The sequence below is a fragment of the Vanellus vanellus genome (assembly GCF_965231255.1).
Source record: "Vanellus vanellus genome assembly, chromosome: 1".
NCBI lineage: Eukaryota > Metazoa > Chordata > Aves > Charadriiformes > Charadriidae > Vanellus > Vanellus vanellus.
In genome coordinates, this window is record NC_138905.1 from 34,179,083 (window position 1) to 34,206,854 (window position 27,772).

Consider the following 27,772-nt stretch of genomic DNA (forward strand, 5'->3'; position numbering starts at 1 on the left):
CCGCAGGTCCAGATTTGCCCCATGAAGGCAGGTGGGGGTTCCCCATGCCCATACCACCCCGAGAATATCCGCCCATCTCTATAGCAGTCTGCAGGTGGGTGTGAGGGCTCAGGTGCCTCTTCTTAGCTGGATTGCACAGTTGGGGTGTCTTTTTTTGAAGGTAGATCCTCCTCTGCCAAAAGCCAAGGAGGAGTGAGGGCTTTCCCAGGAAAAGGGAGATAGAGCTATTGTGTCCAAAACAACCTGTCGCATCGATGAATAACCCTTCCACTCTGTTTTGCTATTTAGGAGAGTCCAACCGTTTAGCTAAATGTCGTGGTTTGGCCTCAGCCAGTCTCAAAGAACCACACAGCCCCACGCTCCACTCCCACAGCCGTGGGAAAAATCGGCAGAAAAAGGCAAAACTCGTGGGTAGAAATAGTGTAATTTAACAGAACAGCCAAAGGGAAGAAGAAAGAAAAACAATAACACCGATAAAGGAGTATAAGAACGCGATTACAGTACCGCAGCGCACTGACCGCACCGACCGGACGCGCACCGCCGCAGCCCGCCCCTGAGTGGCGACTAACTCCCCCTCCCCGGCTAGCTCCTCTTATGGCTGGGCATGGGTCACGTGGTATGGAATACCTGCCTGCCCTGCCGGCTCCTTGGGGAAATTAACCCCATCCTTGCTGGAACCAGGACACTAAAACCTGTTGTGTCTTGGAAGGCTTCACAGGACCTGACACCCTCTTCATTCTACTGAAGCATTTCCATTCTGCTTTAATTAGTCATTACATCAATGAAAGGTACATAAGAATGACTTCTCTGGCTAATTTTCAGTGCCATTCCTTGTCAATACAGAGTTCATAAAACCGACTTCCAACGAGACCTCTTTGCTCCAGAATCCCCTATGGGATATAGCCACAATAACCCTGTGAGATATAAATGAAAGTCCCTCTGAGCCAACAGTCATCCAGCGTGGTCTTGGATAGGGGATGGTAGGGAGTGTTGGGTTACATGACAAAAACTGCTCACACCCCCTCAAAGAGCAGCACAGCTCAGGTAACCCCAGTTGCAACCAGCCCTGCTCCTCCTGGGGCCTCACAGGAGCCACCAGCCTGTGAAAGGCTCATCCCCACAGCCCTGAAGCCCCCCTGGCAGGGGAGACCCCAATGCCCTGGTCAGGGAGAGGACCCCCTGCTCGTCCCAGGGCTTTCCCAGCCCCATGGGCCAGGGGACACCCAGCAGCAGGAGTCAGTGAGGAGGCTCTCTGGGTCACCCCACAGACCAGGGACACTGCCTGGGGTACAGGGATCCCTGTGGGGTGCAGGGATGAGCATCTGGGGACTCACAGGACTTACTGTTGGATGGTATGGGAAGGGAAGGGAAGGGAAGGGAAGGGAAGGGAAGGGAAGGGAAGGGAAGGGAAGGGAAGGGAAGGGAAGGGAAGGGAAGGGAAGGGAAGGGAAGGGAAGGGAAGGGAAGGGAAGGGAAGGGAAGGGAAGGGAAGGGAAGGGAAGGGAAGGGAAGGGAAGGGAAGGGAAGGGAAGGGAAGGGAAGGGAAGGGAAGGGAAGGGAAGGGAAGGGAAGGGAAAGGATCACAGTGGTTTACAGAGGAATAAGTGTGGGAAAACAGAGGGAGAAGGGGAGAAAAGGAGCCAGCCCTGTGCAAACAGGTGCTGGTGCAGATGTCTATCTGGCCATGCCTGCACCTGACCGGTGCAGTTTGTCCCACCTTCTCACCAAACTCCATTTCCAATGACTTTCCCAGGTGTGGGGCTCTCTGGGCTGTGTGCATGTGTGTATGGGTGACACTGAGTGCCAGGGGTGGACAAGGGGTGGGAGTCCCATGTGCTCGTGGTGCCAACATGGGGCGTGATAAGGGTGCACTGCCATCACATGGCCTTGGCCAGCATCAAGGTGGACCAGTTGGCAAGTGGGGCACACGGCCTGGTGGCCGAGGGGTGATGTCTCTGGAAGTGGGGCACCTGGAGGAATGGTCTGGGGGCAGGGAGCTGTGGCAGGCTCCCACCTCTCAGGCTGCCGGATTTGGCAAACTTCTAACAGGGAGGACTGACTCCAGCCCTTGCTCTTGAGAGCTGAGCAAAGACGTTTGCTGAGCGCATAGATCAGGTCAGACATAACTGATGAGATGTTTGCTTTGGCCCCCCCAAGGCTTCAGCAGGAGCTAGGTGCTGAGCTGTGTAGCACGTCTAGTCTGACACAAGTTAAACCCGGTCTGGCTGTTTGGGATGTATGCACGTGTTTGCAAGTGTCGCAGCTGTACATCCAAACAGCATATTAAAAATTGTATCAAGACAGCACAGTTTCAAATGAACACTTCAAACAATGTAAAGAAAGCCAAGTGCCTTATACACCCCACACCTTGTGGTCCAATGAAGGCAAATCAGGAAGATTTCTCTGTATTACCCTGCCTGGTGTTGTCCATTTCTATTGATTTGTGATGCTGTTTTTTTTTTTTTTTTTTCTCTCTTTTAGCTTTCAGATTCAGGCCTAGAAGTGTATTTGTTCAACTAGGTTTAGGGACATAAATAATTGAAATGCACTAAGAAGTGGTAGTTTTGGTTGGCTGATTTATATAGTGAGGGGAGTAAAGCGGTTGTGACCTTCTGGCTCTGTCTTTGACAAGCATATAATTGGGAGACAAGAAAGAGGCTCAAAAGCGTGCCACTACATGGAAAACCAGCCACTTTTGCTTGTGAAGACATGAGGTTGTTCTTCTCTAAATTGCCTCTCATTCATGCAATGCATAGTTTATATATTTGTCTTTTAACAGCCCTATTGGCTTTTCCAGACATGTTGGCTATTCCTCAGTGTCTTGTTTGGTTGGGCTTGGTTTTAGCGCTCAGAGAATACGAAAGCAATGCAAGCCTAATGAGTGAAATCATTGTGCATACAGTACCAGGCACCTCAGGAAATAAACCCCAGGAACGCAGAAAAGCAAGAGCAGGGAAAGGATAAGGGAGGAGGAAAAATGCCCAAGCTGAGCCTTTGGATTTTCTGTCCCACTAATGGCCCTCAAAGAAAGGCAAGACGTTCTTCACACAGAAGTGAAGGGAGTAAGTTCCTTTGCTTTAAATGTGGTGCAGAATCAGCTCCCTTCTTGGTCCCTCATGCTGCCCGTGTGAATTCATGCCCTCTGCAGGGTTCACTGGCTTTAATTCTTCCATGTCAATGTAAATCACTTGTGAACAGAGGAAGAACCAGGTCCCTTACCTATCTCTTATCACCCAAACATGAGAGGGACTCTGTTGTACCATAACACAAGTCACTATGATGCCACTGTTTCTGCTCATCTGCACTGATCTAATGCTTTCAAACAGTGTATTATTTATGGGGACGATTTTAGATCTAGTGTAATATATGTTGTTCTTCTTGAAAAATCAAACCACAGTATATTAAGCGTGAATTATATGGAATTTTTTTATATTGTTAGCTTTTGATGCATATGAGGAAATGCACTTTACATCAGTCCTTGCAGCCCTTAGTGTCAATTTTTTATTAATGCTTCCCTTGTAATTCTTTATTTGCTTCTAGTGTAGACGGGAAATAAAATGGGCTCTCTCCAGTGACTAATACGACGTTTTTGAATTTTCATGGATGTTAACAAAAGACTGTGTGGTCCAGCGAATAAAAGCTACTTAGTAAGTTACAAATGACACTGAGATTATATCCCGTGTGGATAATTTTTTTTTTTATTAAAAATCATTCATTAAATGCTTGTTATTTTCATGTAAGACAATATTTCCAAAAAGATTTAGCAGTCCATAAATGAAATGGGCAAGTTCATGATCAGTTGTCATTCTGTTATTTGATTAGCTCTAAATCTGTGTGGGTTGTCAGTGCTGACAACCTGTTATCATTGGGCCCTCGGTCTGCAGCATTCAGCTTTCCGTCTCCTGAGAGACCCTCACAAAAGGATGTCTGAAAGCCCAAACAGCAGGGCTTGGGGGGCACATTGATGGTGGATCTTTCCTCTCGCCCTTGCAGTAACTGGACATCCAGGAATGCAAGTGTCCTGGGCGAGGAAGAGACTGAGCTGAAGACGGTGTGGCTCGGCTAGGAGGATAGATGGCTTTTTTAACTGGGTTAAAAAAGAAGTGTAGGGAAAAGGTGAGGATGAGACCAGAAAGGCACAGGGGGCAATGGCTGGGCATTTACTTCCTGGGCAAGTGAAGAAGGAAGCAGAGAAGTCTTACATGTGAGGCTCCTACATCCCAGAAGAGCACTGAGACATGCCACTGCGACACAACTTGGCTGAGTACAGCGTTTATTTAGGCAAGTGACTCTAGTTTATCCCAAGGAACCCTTGAAATCAAGCTTTCGCCTGATTCATTGCCTCTCTCAGAAAATTTACAGTGTTGAAGCAAACATTTCAGCAAAAAAAAATCTCAAGTTCAGTTCATTTTTTCAGGCTAAATATTTTCTGATATATACCTTACAAATTCAGACCGTGATAAATGATGTTCTTTAAAACCAGGCTTTGGTTTGACATATTATGTCATCATCCCATGTCAAAAACATTGCCAGCTCTAACAAACATTATCTGGCAAGTTTCTGTATCTATTTTCATTAAAGACATTGAAAAAAATGTTTGTTGTTCTACTGGGGTACATATGTAAAACTATAGCATAGGCCAAGTATGAAGGAAATACAGATTTGAGGAACTGCTACTGTGCAGAGCTAAAGGTGAAAGTGATTAAGCAAAAGAAATTGTATTCGGCGTTAAAACACAGTTTTGTCCCAGAATAAATATAAATGAGCTTTCCGCTGCTTCAGGGTTTGGGGATTTTTTTCTGGGTTTGAAGCTATTATTCTGACTGTAAAGGAGGGAGGGAAATTATACGCAGTCGTACAAATAGGATCAAAAATTTGTTCCATTTGAACTTTAGCCTATGAACTAAATAGGATGCGGATTAGCTCAGGCTGCAAATCTAAGCAGAGTTAGGAAATGTCAGCTATGTTAATGAGCAAGCAGACATTTATCAGGCAACCACTGCGAAAGTAATCTTCTTGCTAAGCCATTGAAGATAACGCCAACAGGTTGCATCTGTAATTGGGGGCACCAAGGCGCACAATCGCATCGGCCGGACCCCTCCTTTCACAGCCATGGTGTTTCAGCCACAGGTCTGCAAGTCTTTCTGGTTCTTTGTGTCTGTAATTTTTTGCATCGCTGCCCCTAATTGTGCACCCTTTGAAAAGCTGCCCTGTATCGAATGGATCCTTCCCCTTACGACACTTCAAGGGACACAGCCAGGGCCGTCCTGATGTTACCAACCCCCAGCTTCCTCCTGGAAACCTGAGTAGCTTTAAAACAGATTTGACTTATTTTCTTTTTGCCTCAGACAAACAAAATAGACTAACTTTATCTCTATTCAACATAATTTTCAGGTTTATGTATATATATATCCTCTTTGAACTTCTTCCCTGCAGAGGAAGTGGTGGAAGAGCATGTCTCCACCGTGCCAGATATGATGTGTAAGTGCTACAACCCTACCAAAAACCATGGGCCTCACTGAAGTTAATAGCACTCTTTCTTTTAGCGCATGCATAAATATTTCAGTACCCGGGTCCTAAGATGAGTGAAAAATCTCTGCTGACTTCCCTGGACTTTAGATCCACTCCCTGATGTCTGTTTGGTGTCTCCTTGGCCGGAGGTCATCTCCTCTCAAGACAGAGAGGTAATGGTTGGTAGCCTCTTTGCCAGCTCTCCTACTGCTGCGATGTCTCCATGACAAGAGGTTTCTTTCAAAACTAGGTGCGTTTAACCTGAACTGGCACTAAGGGTATGGCTGGACAGCCACAAGCAGTGGCACTGGTACAGGTCAACCACCTCCTGAAGACCTTCGGCCACAGCGCAGTAGCTGTCGTGTGCCTGCTCCTAACCCACTGTAAGGAGAGCTACAGAGGATTCAGCTGTACCACAGGGGAGAGGAGGTGACGGCAGCATCCCTAAACTGCTCCTCCATCACCATCTGACCATGGGTTCAGGTGCCTTTAATCAGTTGTGCAACATGTCTGAAGCTCAGCACCAGAAGTTTTTCAGTCCAGGACACTTTTTCATCCCAAGGAAGTTTTTTAACAGCTGAACAATATCTGCGCTATTCAGTCGGTGCCATCTCAGTATTTTCTGGTGTAGAGTTGTACAGCGCTCAGTAAATACACAATAAATTCACATCTAAGCTTTCCTCTGCTCTTGCTTTCACGAAACCTGGGGAAAAAATTTATTACCTAATTCACTTGAAACCATTCTGTATATTTATTTTTGTACATGAAAAGCATTTTGGTTACAGTGAAATCTCTGCTTCTCTATACTGTTACAAATGTCCATGTGTCTTAAGTTTTGATTCACACCATGCAGGCAACAGGTGCGGTTGACCTTGTACCGATTGATTGTTCAGAAATCCAGGTTTACACTTATAAACTAGATTAATGCAAAACAGCTGAAGCACACAATAAAACACAGAAACTATTTCAAATACTAAATCAGAGACAAGTTTGCCTTCACTATTATGTGTACTGGGCCAAATTCAGCTCTCTGTAGGATTCTCTCCTGCTGACCAGCTATACACAAGGATATGTTTCATATATGAACCTTAAATCCTAATAGTTCAAGAAAGCCACGTGTAACAGCTGAGAAGCTTTATGTGCAAATGGATATTACCCACAAGAAGCAATTCAAATACATGAAGCATGCAAAAATCATTTGAAAACTACACAAATGACGAAAACTTGCTATATGAGAAATAAAAAGATCACTTAAACGAGCTGTATAAATGTCTGAATGTCTATAGCTTTTCTGGGAATTGATGGAGCATTTTAAATTTTGGTGCAAGGTGATTCAAGAATTTAGACTTCTGAGTGTGGGGGTGCAAACTGCAGATTGTGGAAGATCTTTCTGTTAAAAAAACAACCTGGATTCTTGTTTTGCTTTAATCCTCATTCAGGAGAAAAACAAAGATAATTAGGATTTCAGCAACCACTCTGTCAGTCTGGTTCAAGTCCCAGAGCAATAGGAAATACAGATGAGTCCGAACTGTGAAAATTAGGACTAAAGTAAGAATTTGACTCCAAATTGATCCAAATTCAGTGATGTTAATCACAGAGCTTCTGAGGAACATATAAAATGCACAGTGGGAATATATATATTTTAGTTTCTGTAAAGGGATGGTTAACACTGGCTGAAACCTCTAAAGCAACACAAGTGATGTCTAGCCCAAGGAGTGATAAATTCCACGCAAGAAAGTTGGAAGACATGGCAGAATAAAATTATCTGTTATGGGAACCATTAGTGCTGTGCTGAGATAGACCAGCTCTGGAAGTGATATTGGTGCCCTCAGAGGATACGGGTGGAAGCAGCACATCCTTTTCTGAATAAAAAAAAAACCAAGCAGGTGGTAACACAGTTGCAAAACCCAGTATGCTGCCCTTTCCCCATTCTCTTTCCAGCCAGAGGAAGCTAACCCCATAGCTTTGTGGTGGAGTCCATTTGTTGTGACAGGGATGTGCTCTGCCGCTGAGGCTGGAGGGCACACACTGCCTGGAGCAGGCAGGGATGGGGTCTGGGTGGGACGTGTGTTTCTTCTGAGTTGTGCTGGTTTCGGTGGGATCACAGGCTCTGTGGGTTGCATCTCTCCTTCCTTTGAAGATGGCAGCAGCTGAGCAGCCTCTCGAGTTTACCAGGTGAGGGAAGTGAATTATTTCTTCCTCGCCTGCTGTGTTCTTCACAGGAGTATCAGGGACCATCAAAAGTAATTATTGCCCAATGGAAACTTAAAAAGGCAAAGGAGACTAATTAAAAAAAGATCATTTAAGCAGTATCAATATTACCCCCTCAGCTTGCCACCAGCAATGTCTGCAAGGCCAAATTTTCATACCAGCTGCATTAGCTGGGCTTTGACACCCATTTGTGACTAGCCCAACCTGGCTGGGCAGGGGAAGATGGGCTGCCCAGTCCAGGCCAGCAAGCACCAGCTGCAAAGAAGCATCCGCAGGCATCTCCCCAAAAAGGTCCAGCAGAAGGAAAGCTGGCCATGGCAGAGGGCTCGCTCTCAGTTGACTGGGATGACTTCTACAGACCCACATGACCACAAAACACTGAAGCAGTGAGAACATTGCACTTTGAGGGGTGTTTGTGAGCGCTCACATTCTGTTCGCAGTCAGTGTAAATGGGGTGAACACAGAATTTTTGCCTTGGAAAGCAAATAAAGGGCCTGGTTTCTTGCCTTTTCCCAGTGAAAAATATTTTTCAGACAATAAGAACTTTTTGTTCCTGACTTGAAGGCAGATCTTAACTTTCCTGGGCTGTGGGTGCATGTGTTGAGGTGACACGGGAGCTCCTGGGAGGGTCCCACTCCTACCCCTGCACCCTTCTGCATTGACACACCACTTGACCTGCAAAATCCATGTACAGCAGCCAAAAGGGGAGTTTAATATGTCCTGTGAGGTAGCACAAGGAACCAGTTTGATCTGGGTCATTCTGGTCACAGCTTATGGAGGACCAAACTACACATAGCTAATAGCCAAATTGCACAAAGACGCCTTTGGCTGGGGTGCTGCTCCCCCACCCGCCGGACTGGTGCCTGCGGCTTGCCTGGGCGCTGCGTGCTCCATTGACGGTGGAGTGCCTGGTTTGAAAGTGGGCCAGTCCCAACCTTGGGAAAAAACTCTTTGCATTGTGACTTTCCTAAGCATTTTTCTTCCGTTTTTTCCTAAAGTCCCTAAGAAAAAATGAACAGGCAAGGGCTGAGGCCGGCCCAGTCAGATTCAAAAGCAGCAGTACCTGAGGAACTTCTTATAAGAAATAAGGTAACCATGCAAAAGGCCTCATCCCTCTTCTTGTTCAGATCAGCGGTCATTAAAAGCGGGGAGAGGACTCAGTTAGCATCGGTGGGATTGCTGGGTGTTGTTCTGTTTTGTTCCCCTCTCCCCTCAATGAAATTGCCCTCCCTCCCCGCCACGAAACTGGGCTTGAGTCAGGACTTTGTTTAGACGCCTGTTTAGACAGATGCTATGGCTGTGGTGATGCGGTTCTAGTTATTTTGGTTTTCAAATATGACTCAGTCCTAAAATAAGCCCTTAAACAATTTAATTTTACCATTCCAAGCAATACTGCTGATACATAAATGACATCCTGGGAGTTACATTTGAAGTCTAAAATGGTAAAATGAGATTACTCATAAAAACAGATTTTAAGATGAAGCATAGTAGTTGAGTTTGGCTCTCTTATAGATGAAAAATTATGTGATCAATAGATTATTATGGTTTGCAGTAGTTAAAGTTTCATGTTATAGAAATAATCTATGAAGAGATTAGTAGAATATAGGGTTGCAAATCTTCTGTTATAGTAAACAATGCCTATTTGGCATTTTACAGCCTGTGTAAACTCTGGCAATAAGAAAGTGCTGATTAGTGCAGACCTAGATGAGTAATTGATTTTAACAATTGATTTTTTTTTTTAAATTTTTACCATTTTGTATTAGCACCATACTGACAAAACCGAAAAAGTGAAATACACTGACATGTTAGTGGCCATTCACATGGCTGACGAACAGCCAGGGCGCACAGATCTGAAACCTGGGTTTGCAACACCTTTTCTCTTCAGGCTCTCTCTAAAATACTTCTTCTTACTCAAAAATCCAGTGGTACGCCTTGTCTTTTCTCCCAGGACAGAGATTTGGCCATCATGCTAAAGCAACGAGACATTTAAAATTTTTAATTAAAAAAAGAAGATATGGCCAGGATTGTGACTTGGTGACTAGGGCTGTGACTTGGGCAGAAGACGTGACTGCAACGGGCTTTACCGGTGCACTGCAGAAGAGATGCTTCTCCACAGGTCACCCACTCAGGAGGTGCCAGAGCTGCTCTAGTCTTCTTACTCAGATTTTCTTTATATAGTTGGCAAAAGCTATCTGATGATTTTTAATTTAAATTATTAACTGGTTTGGGGACAACTTAAACTGCATTTGCCTGTAAGTAAGTTTCACCATTAAAAAATAACTAGCTGAGCCCTGCTTTAAAGCTGCTGCTATTTTTATCTGAGAAATCAAGGGAGTCCCTTCCTGTTGAGAGGCCACGTGAGCTGAGCACCGTCACCGTGCTGCAGCGGGAGTCTCCTCCGCTTTGGAGGAGACCCACAAGTGCCGTCTGGTCCAAGCATCCTGCCCCGCAGCTGAGCACATCCCCACAGCTGGGACACAGGTGACCCATTAGAGGTGACACTCACCGTGTGCGTGGAGGAGGAGATGCCACCGCGTACACATCCTGCATTTGAAGTCAGCAGGATCTGAGCTCTCGGCTCTGTGGCTCACGGGGTTGTGCTTCTCTGAGGTGTCCCAGGGTGAATCTGCTGTAGCCCAGTGCAGTTAATGGCAAGACCCTACGCTGGCACTGAAGGAGGGCAGTTTTACAGCTCTCCCTGCATAAATACCCACTTTTAGGCATCCTAGAAAAAAGCAACGCTTAGTATTTCAGCTATGACTTAATGACCATATTTCACCGGGTGCGCTGTTAAAGGGGGAGCTCTCCCAGAAGGCAGAGATGTGCTTAGCCACCAGGAGAACTGAGGCAGCCGGCCCCCTGTTCTTGCCCATGGCAAATCTGTGGGTACCAGAAATTTGCAGCTGCACAGTTAGTTCCCTTTTCAACGATTTACAACACCGCTGCTTTTTGTCAACTTCTTTCACCATAGCACTGAATTCAGCATTGTAACTGAAGACATCTCTGCCTTTATATCTGTAGGGCTATTAACTTAGGGCAATTACTCTGCAGAGAGGTGACAATTCCTTTATGGAAGTTATTGAATTCTGGTACTGCAAACACTGCAAACAGTGCATCAATAATGAAAGGCCAGTAAAAGAGCACAACGTACCTGCATCGTTCAGAAATATAATTTTTTTTTTATGGACTATATCCTCTGGCAGATAATTTAGGCCTGGAAATTAGACATAAATTTTTAATAATATTTAAATTTACTTTTCAAGAAAAATTAAAAACATGAGCTACTAATTACTAGCTTGACCGAACAGGAGGGAGATGGGGAAAAGGGGGTGAAAGAGAATGAAAATGAGGGTCACCGAGATGTCTCATTGGAGTTTGCTGACCTTTAGAAGAACTCCCAACTGATTAGTAACCTTGAACATTGATAAATTAGATAATATTCACTCAACCCAGCCTCATTTTTTATTTAGCAGAGAAGTCCAGCTTTGTTCAGCAGTATGACTTCTGCTCTTTACATACATGTAACACTGACTGTCTCCAAGGATTTGATTCAAGGTTTAGCTATTATGCGATGTCTCAATTCTTGGGTTTTTAGCCCGTTTCTTAGTGTATTGCACTGTGCTTCACAAACCTACAATAGCAGGAAGATCCTACAACGCTCAAGTCAGGGTAGGCAACAAAAGGAAAGAGATGCTTGTTTTTCCATCTCTACAGCATTTTAGTTTTGATTAAAAACTGGGATTAAAAACCAGTATTACTCTGCCTTTGAGAAAGGATTGAGAAAAAAGTTGGAGATAATTTTCCTTCCAGTTCTCATAGCAGTTATAGGTCTAAATCCAATTCCAGTGGATGCACTGAACCAGATTAAGGGCAGGGACGCTTGCCTCACCCATAACTTATCTATCCATGGACCCAAAATAGGAACGCTTACAACTGTTCTGTGGATATCTGCGCTTCTCTCTACCAGCTCCACTGTTTTCCTTCTGAGCTTTCTACAGCCTCTGACAGAGACCGAGGATTCTGCCCTTGAAAAACATTAGCTCTTCTAAAAAGCAGAAGTGTGGTCTTCATGCGTTTCCTATGTCTATCTTATACCCATTCTTGAATGAAATTCAAGTGCAATTCTTCAATGATAACACCTTCTGCTAAACCTTCTCTCAGAAACGGGCACGCAGCTGACACCGAAATCCACTGGAGATGTGCCTTTGTGTCTGGAGGGAAAATATGACCTCCTGACAATTACTAGCAGGATGAAAACACTGTACAGAAAGCAGCTTCTTTTTTAAGGAGCTAACACTCTTCTTTAGAAACTTTGATTGCAGCTTGCCAGAAACTGGACAATCCAGTAAAACCCTTGAGTACCTGTTACTTATGGACTAGCTGAGGAAAAAGGTTTATTTGGTCTGAAAATCTTCATAGCTTTAATGGTCCAAGGTAGACTATCAATTTGGGGCTTTTTGCATTTCTTTCAGATTTTTAGTTTCTTGGTTTTGTTTCTATTGTTTGCATTCGGTGCCTGGCATCTCCTGTATTCCCTGCCCCCAAAACATCCGGTACTCAGCAGACACCAGGGCTCAAGGGAATACCTACCAGGTACATGCAGTTGCATGGCATCCCTTTGACCTGCTGCCGTACATACAACACCGTGAAGTAGCATCTGTCTGCAGGAAAATAATTCTGTTTTGTAAAAAACATATACATGGACTTCCCTTGTAACTTAATAATACACAGGGGTAACGCTAATGGAAGTTTTGCCCGTCCGGGTTGCGTGTCAATCTACTGAACGGGTAAGAGGGATGCTGAAGGGAAGCAAGGCACTTTGCAAAGAACATCTTGGGCAGTTCTTCCTCTCCCGTTGTGTCTCCACTGTTTGTGGTGCATTCCTTACAAATTCATGCTTTCCAGCTCATAGTCCGTAAGCACTGCTTTATTCTTTATTTCTCTCCCAGAATAACATAGCTTTGGTCACGAAGCCTCTTTTATTTATTATCCCAGCAGTACAGTAGTGAAAATAGGGTTTGCATATTGAAGCGATCCTCGTGCATTAAGATACTTTACACAAACAGCTGAAACAGCTGTGGAGCTTATAGAAAGACAAATGAACCCAGGGCAGCTGGAGAGAGGAGGAATCTGGAGCAGATCCCCTGTAAATCTGAACAGATGCAAGTCATACACAAACGGTCTGTACCCACTCTGGATGACAGCATACTGCTGGCACTTAGGGTCTGATCTTTAGGCACATGAATTTTCTGTTCAATTGACTGTAATAACTCAGCTGTATGAAGTTATTTCTGTATTCCCAGAAGAATAACATAGGTAGGACATGATAGGCATAAGGTTGTGCTGGGAAGAAGCTCCCATATGTAGAGGAGCTAGACCGGCGATACGCCGGCTGTATTGCCCAGGTACGTTGGCAAAGAAGGGACAGTAACAACATGCATGAAAGTGACATCCCTGAAAAGGAAAGAGGGCACAAACAGAAACTTAAGGTAAGAGAAATATTTATTTAAATTTGCACAATAACGAGCTTATACTGAACAAATTCAATCAAGAAATAATAGTAAGTGCAGTAAAACAAGGAAATATTGATGACTTTTCCCATCAGAAAACATTAAGAAGCCATGCCTGTGCATCACGGTTTTTCTTTTTTGGCTTTTTTTTGTGTTTTTTTTTTTAGTTTTTTTTTTTGTTTTTACAATAACTTCTATCCTTTTTTTTTTTTTTTTTTCAGCGCACATACTGTACATATCACATCTTAGCTGCTAGGTTCTTTATTCCTGAAGGCTTCATCCTTTTACTCAAACGTCTGCTAAATTCTGCAGTGAGCAAACATGTTTGTGCAGATCCGAATATGCTTAGGTAAAAATCTCTCCATCTAGTCAAGTGTTGGACTCTCAAAGCTTCGGAAGACCCTGTAAGAGCTCCTAGTTAATTTTGGATCTTGACATCGTTATGTACAGCATTACAATGTGTCACTTTACGCTAACCTAATATTCTGCATAATGATGTCAGACAGACAAAGAGCCAGATGATTTGGGCCTGACCTCATACAAAGGTTTACACATGTGAGCTTGTCTCGAGTCCCATAAATTTCACTCTGATTCATCAGATATCTGCACTTTAGAAGGACAAAACCAATCTAATTTTAGTTTTAATTTTGTACAATTTTTGGTCTAAAGGTCTTTTTTTGTGAAGGAAAATTCTTTAACCAGAAACTGCTTGTGAGAGGTGGTTGTTGGTGTCACAGTTCCTGAAGGCACTGTGGGTCCACTGAGCAACAGACGTGGCCATTCTAAAGGAAGAAAAAACAGAAAGAAGAATTGAAACAATTTGCATTTTGTACAAACTCGGTCACTTCAACAAGCATTTGCAAACACCCATCAGATTTTAATGTACAGATTTGTAAAATACAAGACATCTACAGGTTTTGATTGGAGCCATGACATTGTCATCATGTCCTTCGCTCGCCCAATGCAATGGGCTATTATGATTCCTCTAATTGCCTGGTTTGCTGTGGTCTGTATCCCAGAGCTACAACAGTCAAACTGAAAGAAGCTGGGATCAGTGGAAGAAATGCTCCCAACATAAAGGTATCAGGCATCTGCTGAGGTACACAAAGCTGTTGAACAAGACGGAGCACTTGGGAGTTTTATTTAGATCAGGCAGAAGTGACTCTGGGTTTTATTTAGCCCCGAGTGCTTCAAGTTAATACATCCTGGCTGTAACACCAGCAAACATTAATCCATACAGTTTTTCCTGATAGCCTAGATATTGTTCTGAGAATATTAGCAATTAAGGGAACACATTGCCTATGGACATGATAAAAGTACTGGAGAAATTGTTTTCTGCATCTCTACTACTTCTTTTCTTAAGTAAGTCGGATTCGTACAATGCAACTAAAAGGTGTGTATTACTTTTGAAATTACTGCAAATACATTGAGTTGACTAAACTGCCAGGACTGATTAAAGACCAAGGTCTGAATCATTCAAATATTTTCTTTCACTCCCATTACAGGAGGTTAGGCAATTCTACTGTCCACCTTCTTTACTTGTGATTTGAAATGGTTTTGTGGCTAAGCCACCTTTAGCTAATGCCCAGGTTTCTGAATTCTTAAAGGATTTGTGTAAACCTATTTTGCTATAGCTTGCTTAAAGAGGCTTAGACTGGAGCTTTGACCTTCCATGTGATGCTCTGCAAGAAAAAGGAGTGGGGTGACACAGGACGAATGAGATGGAGAACTATACAAACTGGGCACAGCATTAACCTGATCTGTAGGGAGCAGGCTGCTTGCATGCAGTGCCACAATATTAAAATGAGCAGATAACGTATTTCAAAAAGAAAATTGTTCTGCGATGAGAACTAAGTAAAATTTGGCTTGCTGAGGGGCAAAGTGGTACATCTTCACTGTTAATCAGCTTCTCACCTGAGCCATATTAAATCTGTGGGGTCTGGTAGAGTATCTGTCTTAATCTTATATATGTTCACAATGCAGCAATGGATTTTATTAGTCTATGTATGTGTTTACACTGAATACAAATTACCTGATGTTTCAGGTTCAGTCTTTGCTTAAGAGAAAAGGGGAGGTGGGAGCAGCACGCAGGTGGCCATCAGCAGAACTGATACATGGCTTCTGCATTGCCATTGATTAGCAGTACAACGAGACCACATTTCCCACCGCTGAATCTCAAAAGAGCTTTAGAGCAGAATCACCCCTAAGTATTTGTTTTACAGAGGGGAAAACCGAGGCACAAAAACCTCAGCCACTTGCCCAAGCCAAAAGTAACTTCTAGCATTGGAGTTGGTGTATGCCACCAGCTACGGACCCAGAAAGTATGGGTTTCTGCATGTAAGCCCGTTTCAACATCCTCTGGGCAGCAGCTGGCTTTCTAACCATTAGCTACTCTGTCAGTTCACATCGTTTTCTTCTAACCACTGACCCGTTCTGATATCAAGACAAATGCCGACCCTTACTTGGCGCATACTACTTCCCTCGTAAAAGGACTATGCCTCGACAACAGCAACTGCTGTGGTACACAGTGTTGCGTCAGGCAAAGGGGAGGAAGAAGGTGGTGCTCCACAGCTTCTACTATGTGAACAGTTACTCTCTCCCAGGAGGAGGTGTTGAAGTTAGATTAATTTTCAGGAGCACCTTTTCAAAGTAGTTAATTGTACCATATACTAGCGCTTGGGAAGTATCTTCCTTGGGAAGGGCGTAGAATAAAGACCAAAATCAACTGTGAATTTCAGTAATAACTGAAGATCTCTGGATGAATCCTGCTGTCTCTCTCTCCTTGACTACTGCGGAAGCACTCTTTCATTCTTCAATATTGGATGGTGGAAAATAAAATTCACCTTACAGGACTATTTTGAATAGAAAAACAAGTGTAGACACCAACTATCCACTGACCAGACTCAGTGCATCAATATTTATATGCCACAGAGTAAACTGGAAAAGAGGCATCTCGGCTGAATTTTTATGTTCTTTACCTTGCACTGGCAGAGGGTGCACTCTGTGCCGTGCTTAATCCAAGAAGATCCAGTGAAGCGAACGACGTTGGTTTCATCCAGGCAGGTTTTAGTGATGTCATTGCGAATGGTGTCTGCTTGGCAGGGGTCAGTGACACAGCGTGGGCAGCACTCATTCTCAGGGAGGACGCTGAATTCACAATCCACCTCTGGGCACGGCAAGGGCCAGCAGTCAACTTCGCCTTGCTGTTTACAAATATTATGAGAACAAGAGACGTTTATTAGCTCTTACTTTGTTTCATTACCCATTCCTCTGACTCAGCATTGTGATTCTTAGCTGGCTAATTTTATTCATCTGGTCCTATTCAGAAGTCAGTGCAGAGAACACTGATATTCATTGCCTGTGGGAGACACAGCAAGTTGGGTGCTTTTTCTACGTGCTACTCAGGAAGGGTTGTAGTAGTTTTAACTTATTTCAATACACTCTGCATCAAGCTGCAGCTGGAAATTCTCCCTAAACGTCATGCAATACAGAATATGGATCTGTTCTTGTGAAGTTCTACTTTTGCAAGTGACAGAACCCATAACAGGGCTGTACTGCAAAAGTGCTTCAAAATCTTCTGTTTTACCTAGTTCTTCCTTCCACTCGGACTGTTGGTTTGCTATATAAAGCCCTCAAATTTGGCTCTGGATGGGCTAGACTTTATCTTTGCCACCGTTACAAATGCATTGGCTGAACTTTGGCTGACAAGCTACCAGCAGCCCAATGCAGCAGGGAACACCAGCACAGTAAGAGGACCTCCACGCATTTACCACCCCTTTTGAATGTTGCCATCAGAATACTTTAACTTCCAAACTTAATCGCGCTTTTTGCATGATGGTTTCAGTACAGTCAGGGTATAAAAAGGTCAAAAGAGAGACTTGCGCTGGGCCACATTATTTGTAGAGAAGTTACCGTATGCCTGTACACAAATCTAAAGATGTATAATTATTCACCTCAGCTACTAGAAGTTGGGGTCAGCCTCCCTTCAACACTGGACAAGGGCCAGATTTTCATATCTATTGGTCAAAGAAAAGACTTCTCGGAAGCCATTAATGCATATTCCTTTTGGAGCAGGTCCATCTCTGACCTCCAATTTACTCAGCTCTCATTTGAAACACAGATTGAGTAGCCTGGATTTAAGGGGGGCAAAGAGACTAGCGTTTGGTCCTAGGAAGGAAGTTTATTCACAAAAACTGTATCTAAGGCTTTGAGAATGATGAGTTCAATATCTCCAGAGCAAAAGCTGAAAAAAATTCCCACAGATTTGCCATAGCTCCAAATTTACCCCTCTTGTTGTGGAAAGCATTGTGAAGTCACTCGTTTACAAAATTTTCATCTGTGTCAGTTTTCCTCTTTTTGAATCACATGATGGTAAGAATTAAAGCAATCTTAAAGCCAGACACTGATCTTCATGTTTCAAACTATTTTTGTAGTGATGGGCAGTATAAAGAGTAGACAATATATTGTCACCCCCCAAAAAAACCCTGACAACTGAAAGAAAGCAGGCTAACGTTACACAAGCAGCACCTTGGAAAAAAAAAAAAAAAAAAAAAAGAAACATCTATTGAGATCCCAAACTGTACGTCATTTTGTTTTGGTTTTAAGACATTTAATGAAGCACATGGGAATCTATTTCATTGGATTTTAGCAGTGGTAACACTGAAAGTACAATGTCTACAGAAATTGGTTTCTGGCTGTTATTCATGATACCCTGACAAGGGAAAGCTGCTAGATGGACTAGGCTTTACATTTGGAGATCATCTGTAATAAAAGCTACTTGTTTTTATCTTGGGTTTTTTTCTGTCATGGAAACTTCTTGAGCAGCATTATGCAGAATTGTTTTTGCTCAGACTCTGAAATACATGCCTAGGAAAAAGATCACAAGCTTTACAAGATTTTTTTTTTTTTTTAAAAACTCACCTCACTATTTTGAAAAATGCATAGAGTTTCATTATTTTTCCCGTTACTCAGAATGTCTGAATGAATAAACAAATTTTAGTCTATCGGCATCTTTGAAATTATCAACCGTGCTAATAAATACATATTTAGAATTTCATTATACAGCTACATTGGTCTTTGAATGAGTGAACAGGAGTGCTGCTGTGTAGGTGCCGTATCCAAATGACCTCCACTCTTTGCTAAAACAATCTTCATGATTAAATAATTTCTGTTATGTCTATTGTGTCAAATTGCATTTTTGACTGGAAGTTGACAATACTGACAAATATCCATGAAAACCAGATTTCGAGTATACACATACTCCAGAGGAAATTAAATGGATGCTAATGCATGAAAATTAACTATTCCCAGGTCAGAATATCTCATATACTTTTTCCCTCCTGTCTCTGCTGCTGTCACCAGGAGCCTTACCAAACAGCGACACTGCTGACAGTTCTGTATCCAGGAGTCACCGCTGTTGTAGGAAAGCTCCCCGCTCTGATGTAAACATTGACTGCTGAGCCTCGGGTCACATTCGGGACAGCAAAATAAGTCAACGGTGGGATTTTCACAGTCACAGACCATTCGCCGGCACATCACATATCCGCTCTGTTATCGGGAGACAGACATAGAGCGATGGCAGAAATTTGCACAACTCCAGCAGTACTTGGAGCAAAACTGGAATTTTTAGCATGATTCTAAGCCACTAGCAGCAAATGAGTTTTTTGACTATACGGTATCTTTGCCAAAATACAATTCAAGCAGAGGCAGAAACCACAATACACGGTAACTACCATGAAGTTTCCCTCGTCTTACACACATCCTTTGTACAACTAACATTCAGAGAGCTCTCCCCAAGAGGATGAAACCCAAGGGTGTCTTTCCCAAGGGTCAAATTTTAATGGATTGCACTAACTTTATGTCATTCTTATACGGATGCTGGTCAAGTCTTGTTTTAAACTTCCAGATCCGTCCCTCTCTTCTGGAATTATTCACATAAGGAAGATGATAGGCAGTCTGAAATTAAATTCATGCCCATGAAATTTGAGCTGCTGAAATGCTCAGGATTTTGCCAGCAGTGTATTGGGCCTTCATTCTTCATCAGCATTTAGCTTGGGATCAAGCTTCCCACAGCAAACATTTCAGAAAGTTAAGCTGAATTACTCTGCAGATAGAGAACCTTCTTCTATTTATAGCCATCTGCTAGAGATACTGGCGTCAGTCACCAACGCCAATATGTGTCTAGACAGACAGTTTCTTTGCACGAAAATGCCGTTACTCCCACCCAGAAAACACAGGTGTCATCTCTGCTAACAAAATAGTTCTATCATCCTTCTTCCACTATCATATAATAAACCTCCCGTGGAAGTTCTTCTGCTCGTGCAGGTTGGAGAGAGCAGCTCTCCCCAAAACCCTATACAATATATAATTCCCGTTTTCTGTAGCACCACGTGCACACCTGAGAAGGCAGCTAAAACGGGAATTTCACTTGAATCGTGACACTCTGCCCTCCATCCCTGCCACCATCTTGCAGAAGCAGCTACTTCTATTTCTACTGACCTGGCACGAGCAGACAGAGCATCTGTCATTCTCCAGCACCCAAATCTGACCGCTGTGCTTGATTTTGTCTTCATGGATACAGTCTCCTGTGCAGTTCTTGCCATGGGGACATCGACAGTCGTACCCACCATCCAAGTTAAAGCAAATAGTGTCATTGGCACAGCTATGCCTTCCAGTTCCACATTCATCAATGTCTGCAAAAACATGCCATGTAATGCTCTTAGACTACATTCAATTAACAAAAATGTTCTTGCGGCAGTCAATATAAATGATTCTTGGCCATTAAAGCCTTCAGCTGAAAATTAATTTGCACTTCACCAGAATGAGAAATAACTTACAAGTTCACAAAAGTATTTTTCAAGTCACGTCAACTTTTAAAACATGATATTTTGAGTTTTCCTTTACATTTTCTAAGTGAATGCTATTGAGTAAGGTGGTTAGAGTGAAGAAATCACAGGAAACAAGCACAAAAATAACTCTCAGAGCATTGGTTTGTGGCAACTGTTCATGAGACATGCAGTTAAACAAGAAAAGCAGCAGAATCTTGTTTTCAAAACCTTTTGCTGGCTTTGTCTAGCACATATGAGTTCAATTGCTGAGAAGTTAATGTGAAAGGTGATGTCTGACCTGTAAGCTCATTTAAGCAAGCACACCATGCTTTAAGTTGCATGATTTATTAGGGTGTGCAAACTAGAATATTTTAATTAATTCAAGCTGCCGTGACATCTACAGGCCTTGTGTCTAGCATAGAAAATAAAGAAAAAAGTTAATGTCTCCAGCGAATAAAGGTAATGACTTCAAAACAATAATATCTCAGAGAATTCAAGAGTACCTTTAAAGGTCTACTTCATCAAGGTACACACAATTATCTGGCAAGGGGAAGCTAGCAGCACACGCTGCCTTCTACTTGAATAGTCTTTGGTCTCTGTTTAGCTTTTTCAGCTGTCCGTATGGAGGAAACTTATCTGAGAAAAAAGCTTTGAAAGGGCATGAAGTAAACAGCTATATGTGATAAAATGTGGAAAACACTAGAAGAGTAAAGACCAGATCTATGGTGATTGTAAATATCAATGCACAGAGTTCAACTCTAAAAACAGTTTCTCAACAGTCTGGCCCAAGCTCCTAATTAGGGTTCATTAAAAAGTAGTGTTGTGATATTTAACTATCCGACAGATCAGAACAAGACAAAATAAGCAATATGGTCATGCATCTATCTTTCACCATCAGCATAAAACCTTAATAAAACACCCAGCTTTGGGTTCAATAACGGAAATGAAACCTCCAATTCACCTCAAGCACATTCAGTTTAAAGCAAAATAACTCAATTATCATTTCAATTCCAAGTGTGGCTGCAGTCAAAAAAAAGTAAACAAGTTGCTAACATGAATATGAATTGGGATGAAAAACAGCAGGAAAATAATTAGAATTTCATTGTATGAATAAGCAGCATTGTAGGTTTCCTTCAAATACTGTGTGCAGTAACAGTGGCACCATCTCAAAAAAAGGTATTGCAAAATTACTAAGGCTTATGGGAAGGATGAGGAAAATGTCATTTGAGAAGAACTGAAAAGAAATGGATTGTTCATCTCTAAAAGGACATCAGCAAGAAGGGATAGAACCAAAAAAAATAATGAGTACTCCAGAGAAGACATGTTGAGAGCTTTTGTTCTCCATACTGCCTAACGCACAAGACAGAGGACAGTGAATGAAACTGAAAGATAATAAATTTAAGCCTGATAAAAGATTTCCTTTCATATGTTCCTTTTCATACAATGCATAGACAAACTACGACACTCACTGACACAGAATGTTAAGAGGGGAAAAATAATTGCATAGCCAAAGGTGCATAAAGCTAGCAAGAATATTCAATTTGCAGTGCTAACAGATTTTGGAAGAGAGATTACATTTCATGCATTAGGGTCTACGATGCCCTTATTTACGTATCAGATAATCCAGAACAGGCCAATCGTCTCAGATCTCCATGTCTTCTGCCTCATTCTCATCTTCTGAAGCATCTGGAGTCAGACACTGTTGCAACAGGAATAGTGTGGTGAGCAGGACTAGGGAAGTGATCATCCCCCTGTGCTCGGCACTGGTGAGGCCCCACCTCGAGCACTGTGTTCAGTTTTGGGCCCCTCAATACAAGAAGGGCATTGAGGTGTTGGAGCGTGTCCAGAGAGGGCTACAAAGCTGGTGAGGGGTCTAGAGATCAAGTCTTATGAGGAACAACTGAGTGAACTGAGGTTGTTTAACCTGGAGAAAAGGAGGCTGAGGGGAGACCTTATCACTCTCTACAACTACCAGAAAGGAGGTTGTAGCGAGCTGGGGGCTGACTTCTTCTCCCTGGTGACAAGTGATAGGACAAGAGGAAATGGGTTCAAGTTATGTCAGATGAGGTTTAGATTAGATATTAGGAAACATTTTTTCATTAAAAGGGTTATTAAACATTGGAATAGGCTGCCCAGGGAGGTGGTGGATTCGCTGTCCCTGGAGGTGTTTAAAAAAAGGGTAGACGTGGTACTTGGGGACATAGTTTAGAAGTGGTTTTGTCAGGGTAGGTTAATGGTTGGACTTGATGATCTTAAATGTCCCTTCCAACCTCAGCAATTCTATTCTATTATTCTATGATTCTATTCTATTCTGACAGGGCAGAAGATAACTGGGATCATGAACCTAATTCGGTGCGACTATTCGCATGGCCCTGAACAGCTGAAATGTCACAGGCACATCAGACAGGGAAACCCATCCCAGCAGTAAGGATACACAACTAGCGGCACAGACGGCCCTGTGGAGGCTGTGCCATCTCCAGCCTTGAAGGTTTTTAGACAAGTAGCTAAGAGGAATGGTTTGAGTGACACTGGTCTGGCAGAGCAGGGGGGTGGAAGAACTGGTCTCTCCTTTATGTCTCTTAAATCCATACTTAAAAGTTATACAGTCTGGCAATTTAAAGTTTAAGACCTCCATATACTCAGTCTAACCGGTTTTAAGTTATGCAACAAAGAGAACAAACACAAATCCTATTTAAATATAATGATTCGGGTTAACAGCAGGATTCCCTTTATCACTGAAGTCATTTTTAATAAATGACTTTCTGACACTTGTGTTCATTTGTTTAAAACACTCTTTTGTACAAAGCTTTCCCATAGCCAGTGTCATAAATGAATAATGCAACTTCTCAACAACCTGGCCACTTAACTGAAAGCAGCCATATTTAATGAGATACTTGGATGAAGTTCAGCTGTCGTGTAAATAAGAACAGTTTCCTTTAAACAACAAATGGTGACCCTAGAACACTAAGTCTGCATTTGGCACTTAAGTACAAGTGTACTTCACAATCTGCCCATGAGGAAAATGCTTCTGAGGTTTGTTTTTCAACATGGTAACGGTTAGTGCACTGTTACTGAAAGTAATAGAGGTTTCTTCATTGACTCTGGTGTTGAGCTGAGCTTATCCAACATTGAGAACTTACGAAAAATCCTAACCTTGTTTTTTTCAGTTGTTTGATTCATGAAAATAGATATTCTGGATAGGGCAATTTAAATATCCCCAGTCAAAACAGGAGCTATTTAGGTTTTGATTTGAACCTAATCAGAAACAGCAGTGTGTTCATAAAGCAGCAAGAGAAACACAAACTTTGCATGCGTGAAATTCTCATCTGCATTATTAATCCACATCAAACTTCAGGCATTATATATAAAAAGCTTTCAGACAAATCATCCATACAAAGCAAAACTTTGTTCAGTTTTTTGTTTGTTATTTTTTACTTTGGATTTATAATGGATGGTGAATTATGTTACGGACTTTTGTTTACAGCCATAACCAGCTCTCCAAATTCCATAACCACATGGACATTGTACACTGCCCCCTGCATTTTTTGTGTCTGAAAAAGGGAGAGGGGACGATTACAGGTTGCATATTTCCAGTATATCCAACCACAGAGGCATGTTATTATCAGTCTCATATTGTTTAAAACAAACAAACAAACAAAAAACAAACCCACAACAAAACAAACAACAAATAATTCACTTCAGGCTATTTAGGCTATTTACAACACAGTGCTTAGGAATGAAGCAGCTTGACATTAGAACATTAAGACTTGGAGGTTTGCCTCAGAAAAAAAAAAAAACAAAAAAAAAACAAAAAAAAACCAGAAACAAAATGTAACTAGTTATCCAGTGTTAAATTGAGGATCAGTTCTTATTTATCTCACCTATACTAAAAATTACAGCAGCTTTGATCTGGCACACTTTTAAGGATTTTCCTTTTCTTACCATCATCCCTGGGTACAACTTAATGTTGCAATGGCAAAGAAGTACCACAGATGAAGAAGTAGTGATACACGCTAGGAGTTAATTGTATCACAATTTCATGCCTACACAGGAAAAATATCGGACTGAAGCCATACAAAATGGTGACAGTACCTGGAATGACTAAACTCCATTTGTAATATTTGAGAGACTGCAAATGCAGAAAACTCCATAAAAACAGGAATTCAAGTTGCCCCACCAGGTTGTGACCCAAGGCTGTATTTAACACATTTACTGACTGTTTCTTGGAGCAGATAGTCAAAGAATCCCAAAGGGAGAAAGCACCATCTGACTTGGCCCTGACCAGCGTGCAGACTCTGATTCAAAATGTCTCCACTGAGCAACTACTCTGTATTGGTGACCAACAGTGACCGCAACGTACGCAAGTTCAATATCCTTAAAGTAATTTAAAAGGCTGCAAAAAATCTTTTATGTTCAAAGGGGGAATTATGTCAAAATGATGAAGTTTTAAAGATGAATTAGAACTAGTGGGCAAAAGGATAAAATGTTTTCAGATAAAAAGAAGATTGTTTAACCATACTATATTACAGATTCAGAGTAAACATATATTACACTAATGAAAAAGACTTTAAAGGGCGGATACGTTTCATATAATGTACTAATTTTATTTGAAAACTTCACAAGCTCCTTTGCACAATACACACTGTTAAAGGAACTATGTGCCATGGAATAAAAGAGGTTGTTGACTCACAGATTAATAGTGGATTAATTAGTAAGTAATAAAAGACAAGAATAAATGGTCAGGCAGTCATAATGGAGAGTTGTCTGAGATAAGTTCCCCAAGAATCTGAGCCAGAATGTGACTTAGTCACCTGGAGGAATGGATAAACAGCGAAATGAAAAAAGCTGTTGATAAGAAAGTATTAAAAACAAAACAAAAAAAAATTGACAGTGAAAAATAGAAGTATTTCATGATATTGACTGAATAAACAATAATATGCCAGATGAGATTCAATTGTAAGGTGCGTGGGGAAATACCCATTCAAAAATCAAATCAGTCTTTTGGATCTATTCTGGAAAGAGATCTTGGAGCTACTGTGGATAGCTCTAAATAATGACAGCTCAATAATACTTTCGGCAAAACCCCACAAATACAAGATTGATAATGACAGATGAGAAAACTCACAATAAACTCACAAGGAACATGAACAAGGCATAATTAGGAAATAACCTGAGTACACCTTGCTAGGTAGTGACAAAGGGCTCAGAGATGCATTCTTATATAGCTCATGGAAAGTTGAACTTTTCCTCCTCTGAGAAGCTATCCAGACTTACGTGCAGGACGTTCACAGAAAGCCAGAAAAGATCTCCCTTGGAGATCATTCCAGTATCAGAGTGTCATCTATGTAAAGAAAAGATGAACATCTCTATCATTGAGAAATATGCTGTTGGAAGAGATGGGATGGGAGGATGGACACTTCCTTTGCTCTGAAACAAATGAAGTTTCTCAGTTACTTTAGCACTGAGAAGTAGCATTAGCTCAGCAAGGTGACAACATGAGGATACCTGAATACTTTTTGCTTATGGCAGAACAGGAAGGAGGGCATTTGATAGGGAGCCCAAGCTCTTCTGAGCAGAAAGTTTGGTTTCTGTTCTGTGTCCTAAGTAAACCTATTGACTGATGTAATCAGTCTTCAAAGAGCAAGTGAATTGTGAATAATTTATTCATGACTTCATGCAAACCAGCTGTCAGAGTGCTTAGCAGATGTGGAAGATGAAGAGCTGAGACTTCAGACGCCGGTAACCCCAGCTTCACAGAAATGCTGTTTCCTGATACAGTAAATGTGTTCAAATTACTGTCTTATAAAATGTAGTGGTCGAGTTTCTGTTTTATTAATCCTTTTATAAGAGATGAGAAACTCTGCCAATTTTGTACCCTGCCCACACCCCAGAATATTTAAATACTAATGTGTTTTCATATCTGCCTTCTGTCCGGTGATGTTTTAAGTTGCATTCCCACTCAATAATGAAGCCTTAACGCCTATAGCTCTATTTGGGACAGATGGGAAAAAAAGTCACTTTATGGTTTTATTTGTTGACCCTTTCTGATCATGAACAAAGGCAAAAGGATTTCGATGGAGTGTTGTGAGTGCTAGTAAGATTTCCTGCTGAAGAGTAGTGATTCTCTATTTCCTGTCTCCTTAAGTGCTATCAATAACAAAGCTTCTGTTAAACATTACCGGCACTGTAGAAAGATCTAAGTGTAGGACTCCAAACTGACAGCAGTTTTTCAACTACAAGAAATTTCATGTACGAGTTAAAATACTGGATGTACTGTGAGATAAATTCAGACATCTTGACAGTCAGCATTTCTTCTGCCTTCCAGATCCAGAGACATGGATGCTGAAGTGACCATTTTGGACTCTGTTCATCCATTAAGGCCAAGGCTTGTAATATGCCTCCGTCCCTCATTATCCTGGATTGTGGAAAACATTGTTCCAGTAGAGCCCCGGCGCTCTGTGTTGTCAGGCAGCCTGCTCTATCGCACAGAGAAGGAAGTGATTCTACTTTTGTAAGCAGGACAGCAGAAGAACGTAACCAGACATTTCAGAACATATACATGCACAAATAAAGCCTTGCAACCAAAAAGATCCTTTTTGAATTGGGCATCCTGGATTGATGCTTTCCAATCCTTTCATTTGCGCCTGTCTCATTTAAAGAATGTGGTACCCGCTGAGAGTGAAGGTATGTTGATCTCATATTCCGTATCAACAACAGCTGGTACCTGCCAGATACTCTTGGTTAAGTCCTAAGGGGCTGCATTAATTAGGTGAGCTATTCTTTGGATGTGGAAGTATGCAAAACGTCCAACAGTTGATGAGGTATAACCCGCACTATTCTGGTACAAACCAATACAGCTTCTCTTCAACTGATTTTGGAAGCTTTTAGACACTGCAGGGGACAAACTCAGTGGAATCCGGATCTTACACAGAACTGCAGAGCAAATATTAACTGGGCTTGAACGGTCTTATCTTAGGATTTTGCCCTCAGTGGTTCCATTTTTTTAATGCAACGAAACTTGAGGCTGCAATATCTACTATCTTAGTCTAGCTCTCTTTTATGAAATGGTACATGACAGACAACCTTCAGAGCACCAATAAGACTGTGTACAGAAACTACGAGGAAAAGATGTAGGGGGGCAAAGAGGAAGGTACCAGGTAATATACCATGCTGAATGCTATATTTACATATATATAAAATTTAAGACTTCCCAAACCCATGCAATTCTCAAAGACTGAGTGGCTGATCTTTCACTACTTTTCTGGAAATAAGATGATGCATAACATAATTCTATTTCCAAGGGAAAAGCACCAAGCGCTGCTAAGAGGTTGAAGCCCTACAGCTGCATTTCCCATCATTTCCCTCGGTAACTGTTAGAGAGAATGTCAGAGGTCAATCAGAAGACCGGTATTGTCTCAACATTGTCATCAGCGACTAGGCCCCAAAACCTGGACTAACGTCTTGATATGAGTTTGCAGTGGCTTGCTGAGCTGGCTGTTATCAGACGTGGAAACCTTGGAGAAAGGACTGAGGTACGAACAGTGTTGTTACCACTGTGCGAAGGTACGAACCGTGTTGTTACCGTGGTACGAAAGTATGAACAGTGTCGTTACCTGGTACAAGTCTATTTTACTGGAGCAGCAAAGTGAAGAAAACCGCATAACTGCTGTCGAAGAAGATGGATCGCACTGGCTGTGCCATCACCGATGAAGA

At 42.1% G+C, this 27,772-nt stretch overlaps 1 protein-coding gene across 1 annotated transcript in view; it reads right to left on the reverse strand.

Moving 5' to 3' along the window:
- Positions 1–13,829: 13,829 nt before the first annotated feature.
- Positions 13,830–27,772, reverse strand: part of NELL2 (neural EGFL like 2) — a gene marked incomplete at its 5' end in the record, with an annotated part of 167,362 nt that continues 153,419 nt past the window's right edge. The window contains 4 exons of the mRNA XM_082487239.1: positions 13,830–14,014; positions 16,211–16,435; positions 18,603–18,779; positions 19,731–19,924. Coding sequence (XP_082343365.1) covers positions 13,964–14,014; positions 16,211–16,435; positions 18,603–18,779; positions 19,731–19,924 — 647 coding nt within the window. The 3' untranslated portion in view covers positions 13,830–13,963. The remainder of the gene's footprint in view (positions 14,015–16,210; positions 16,436–18,602; positions 18,780–19,730; positions 19,925–27,772) is intronic.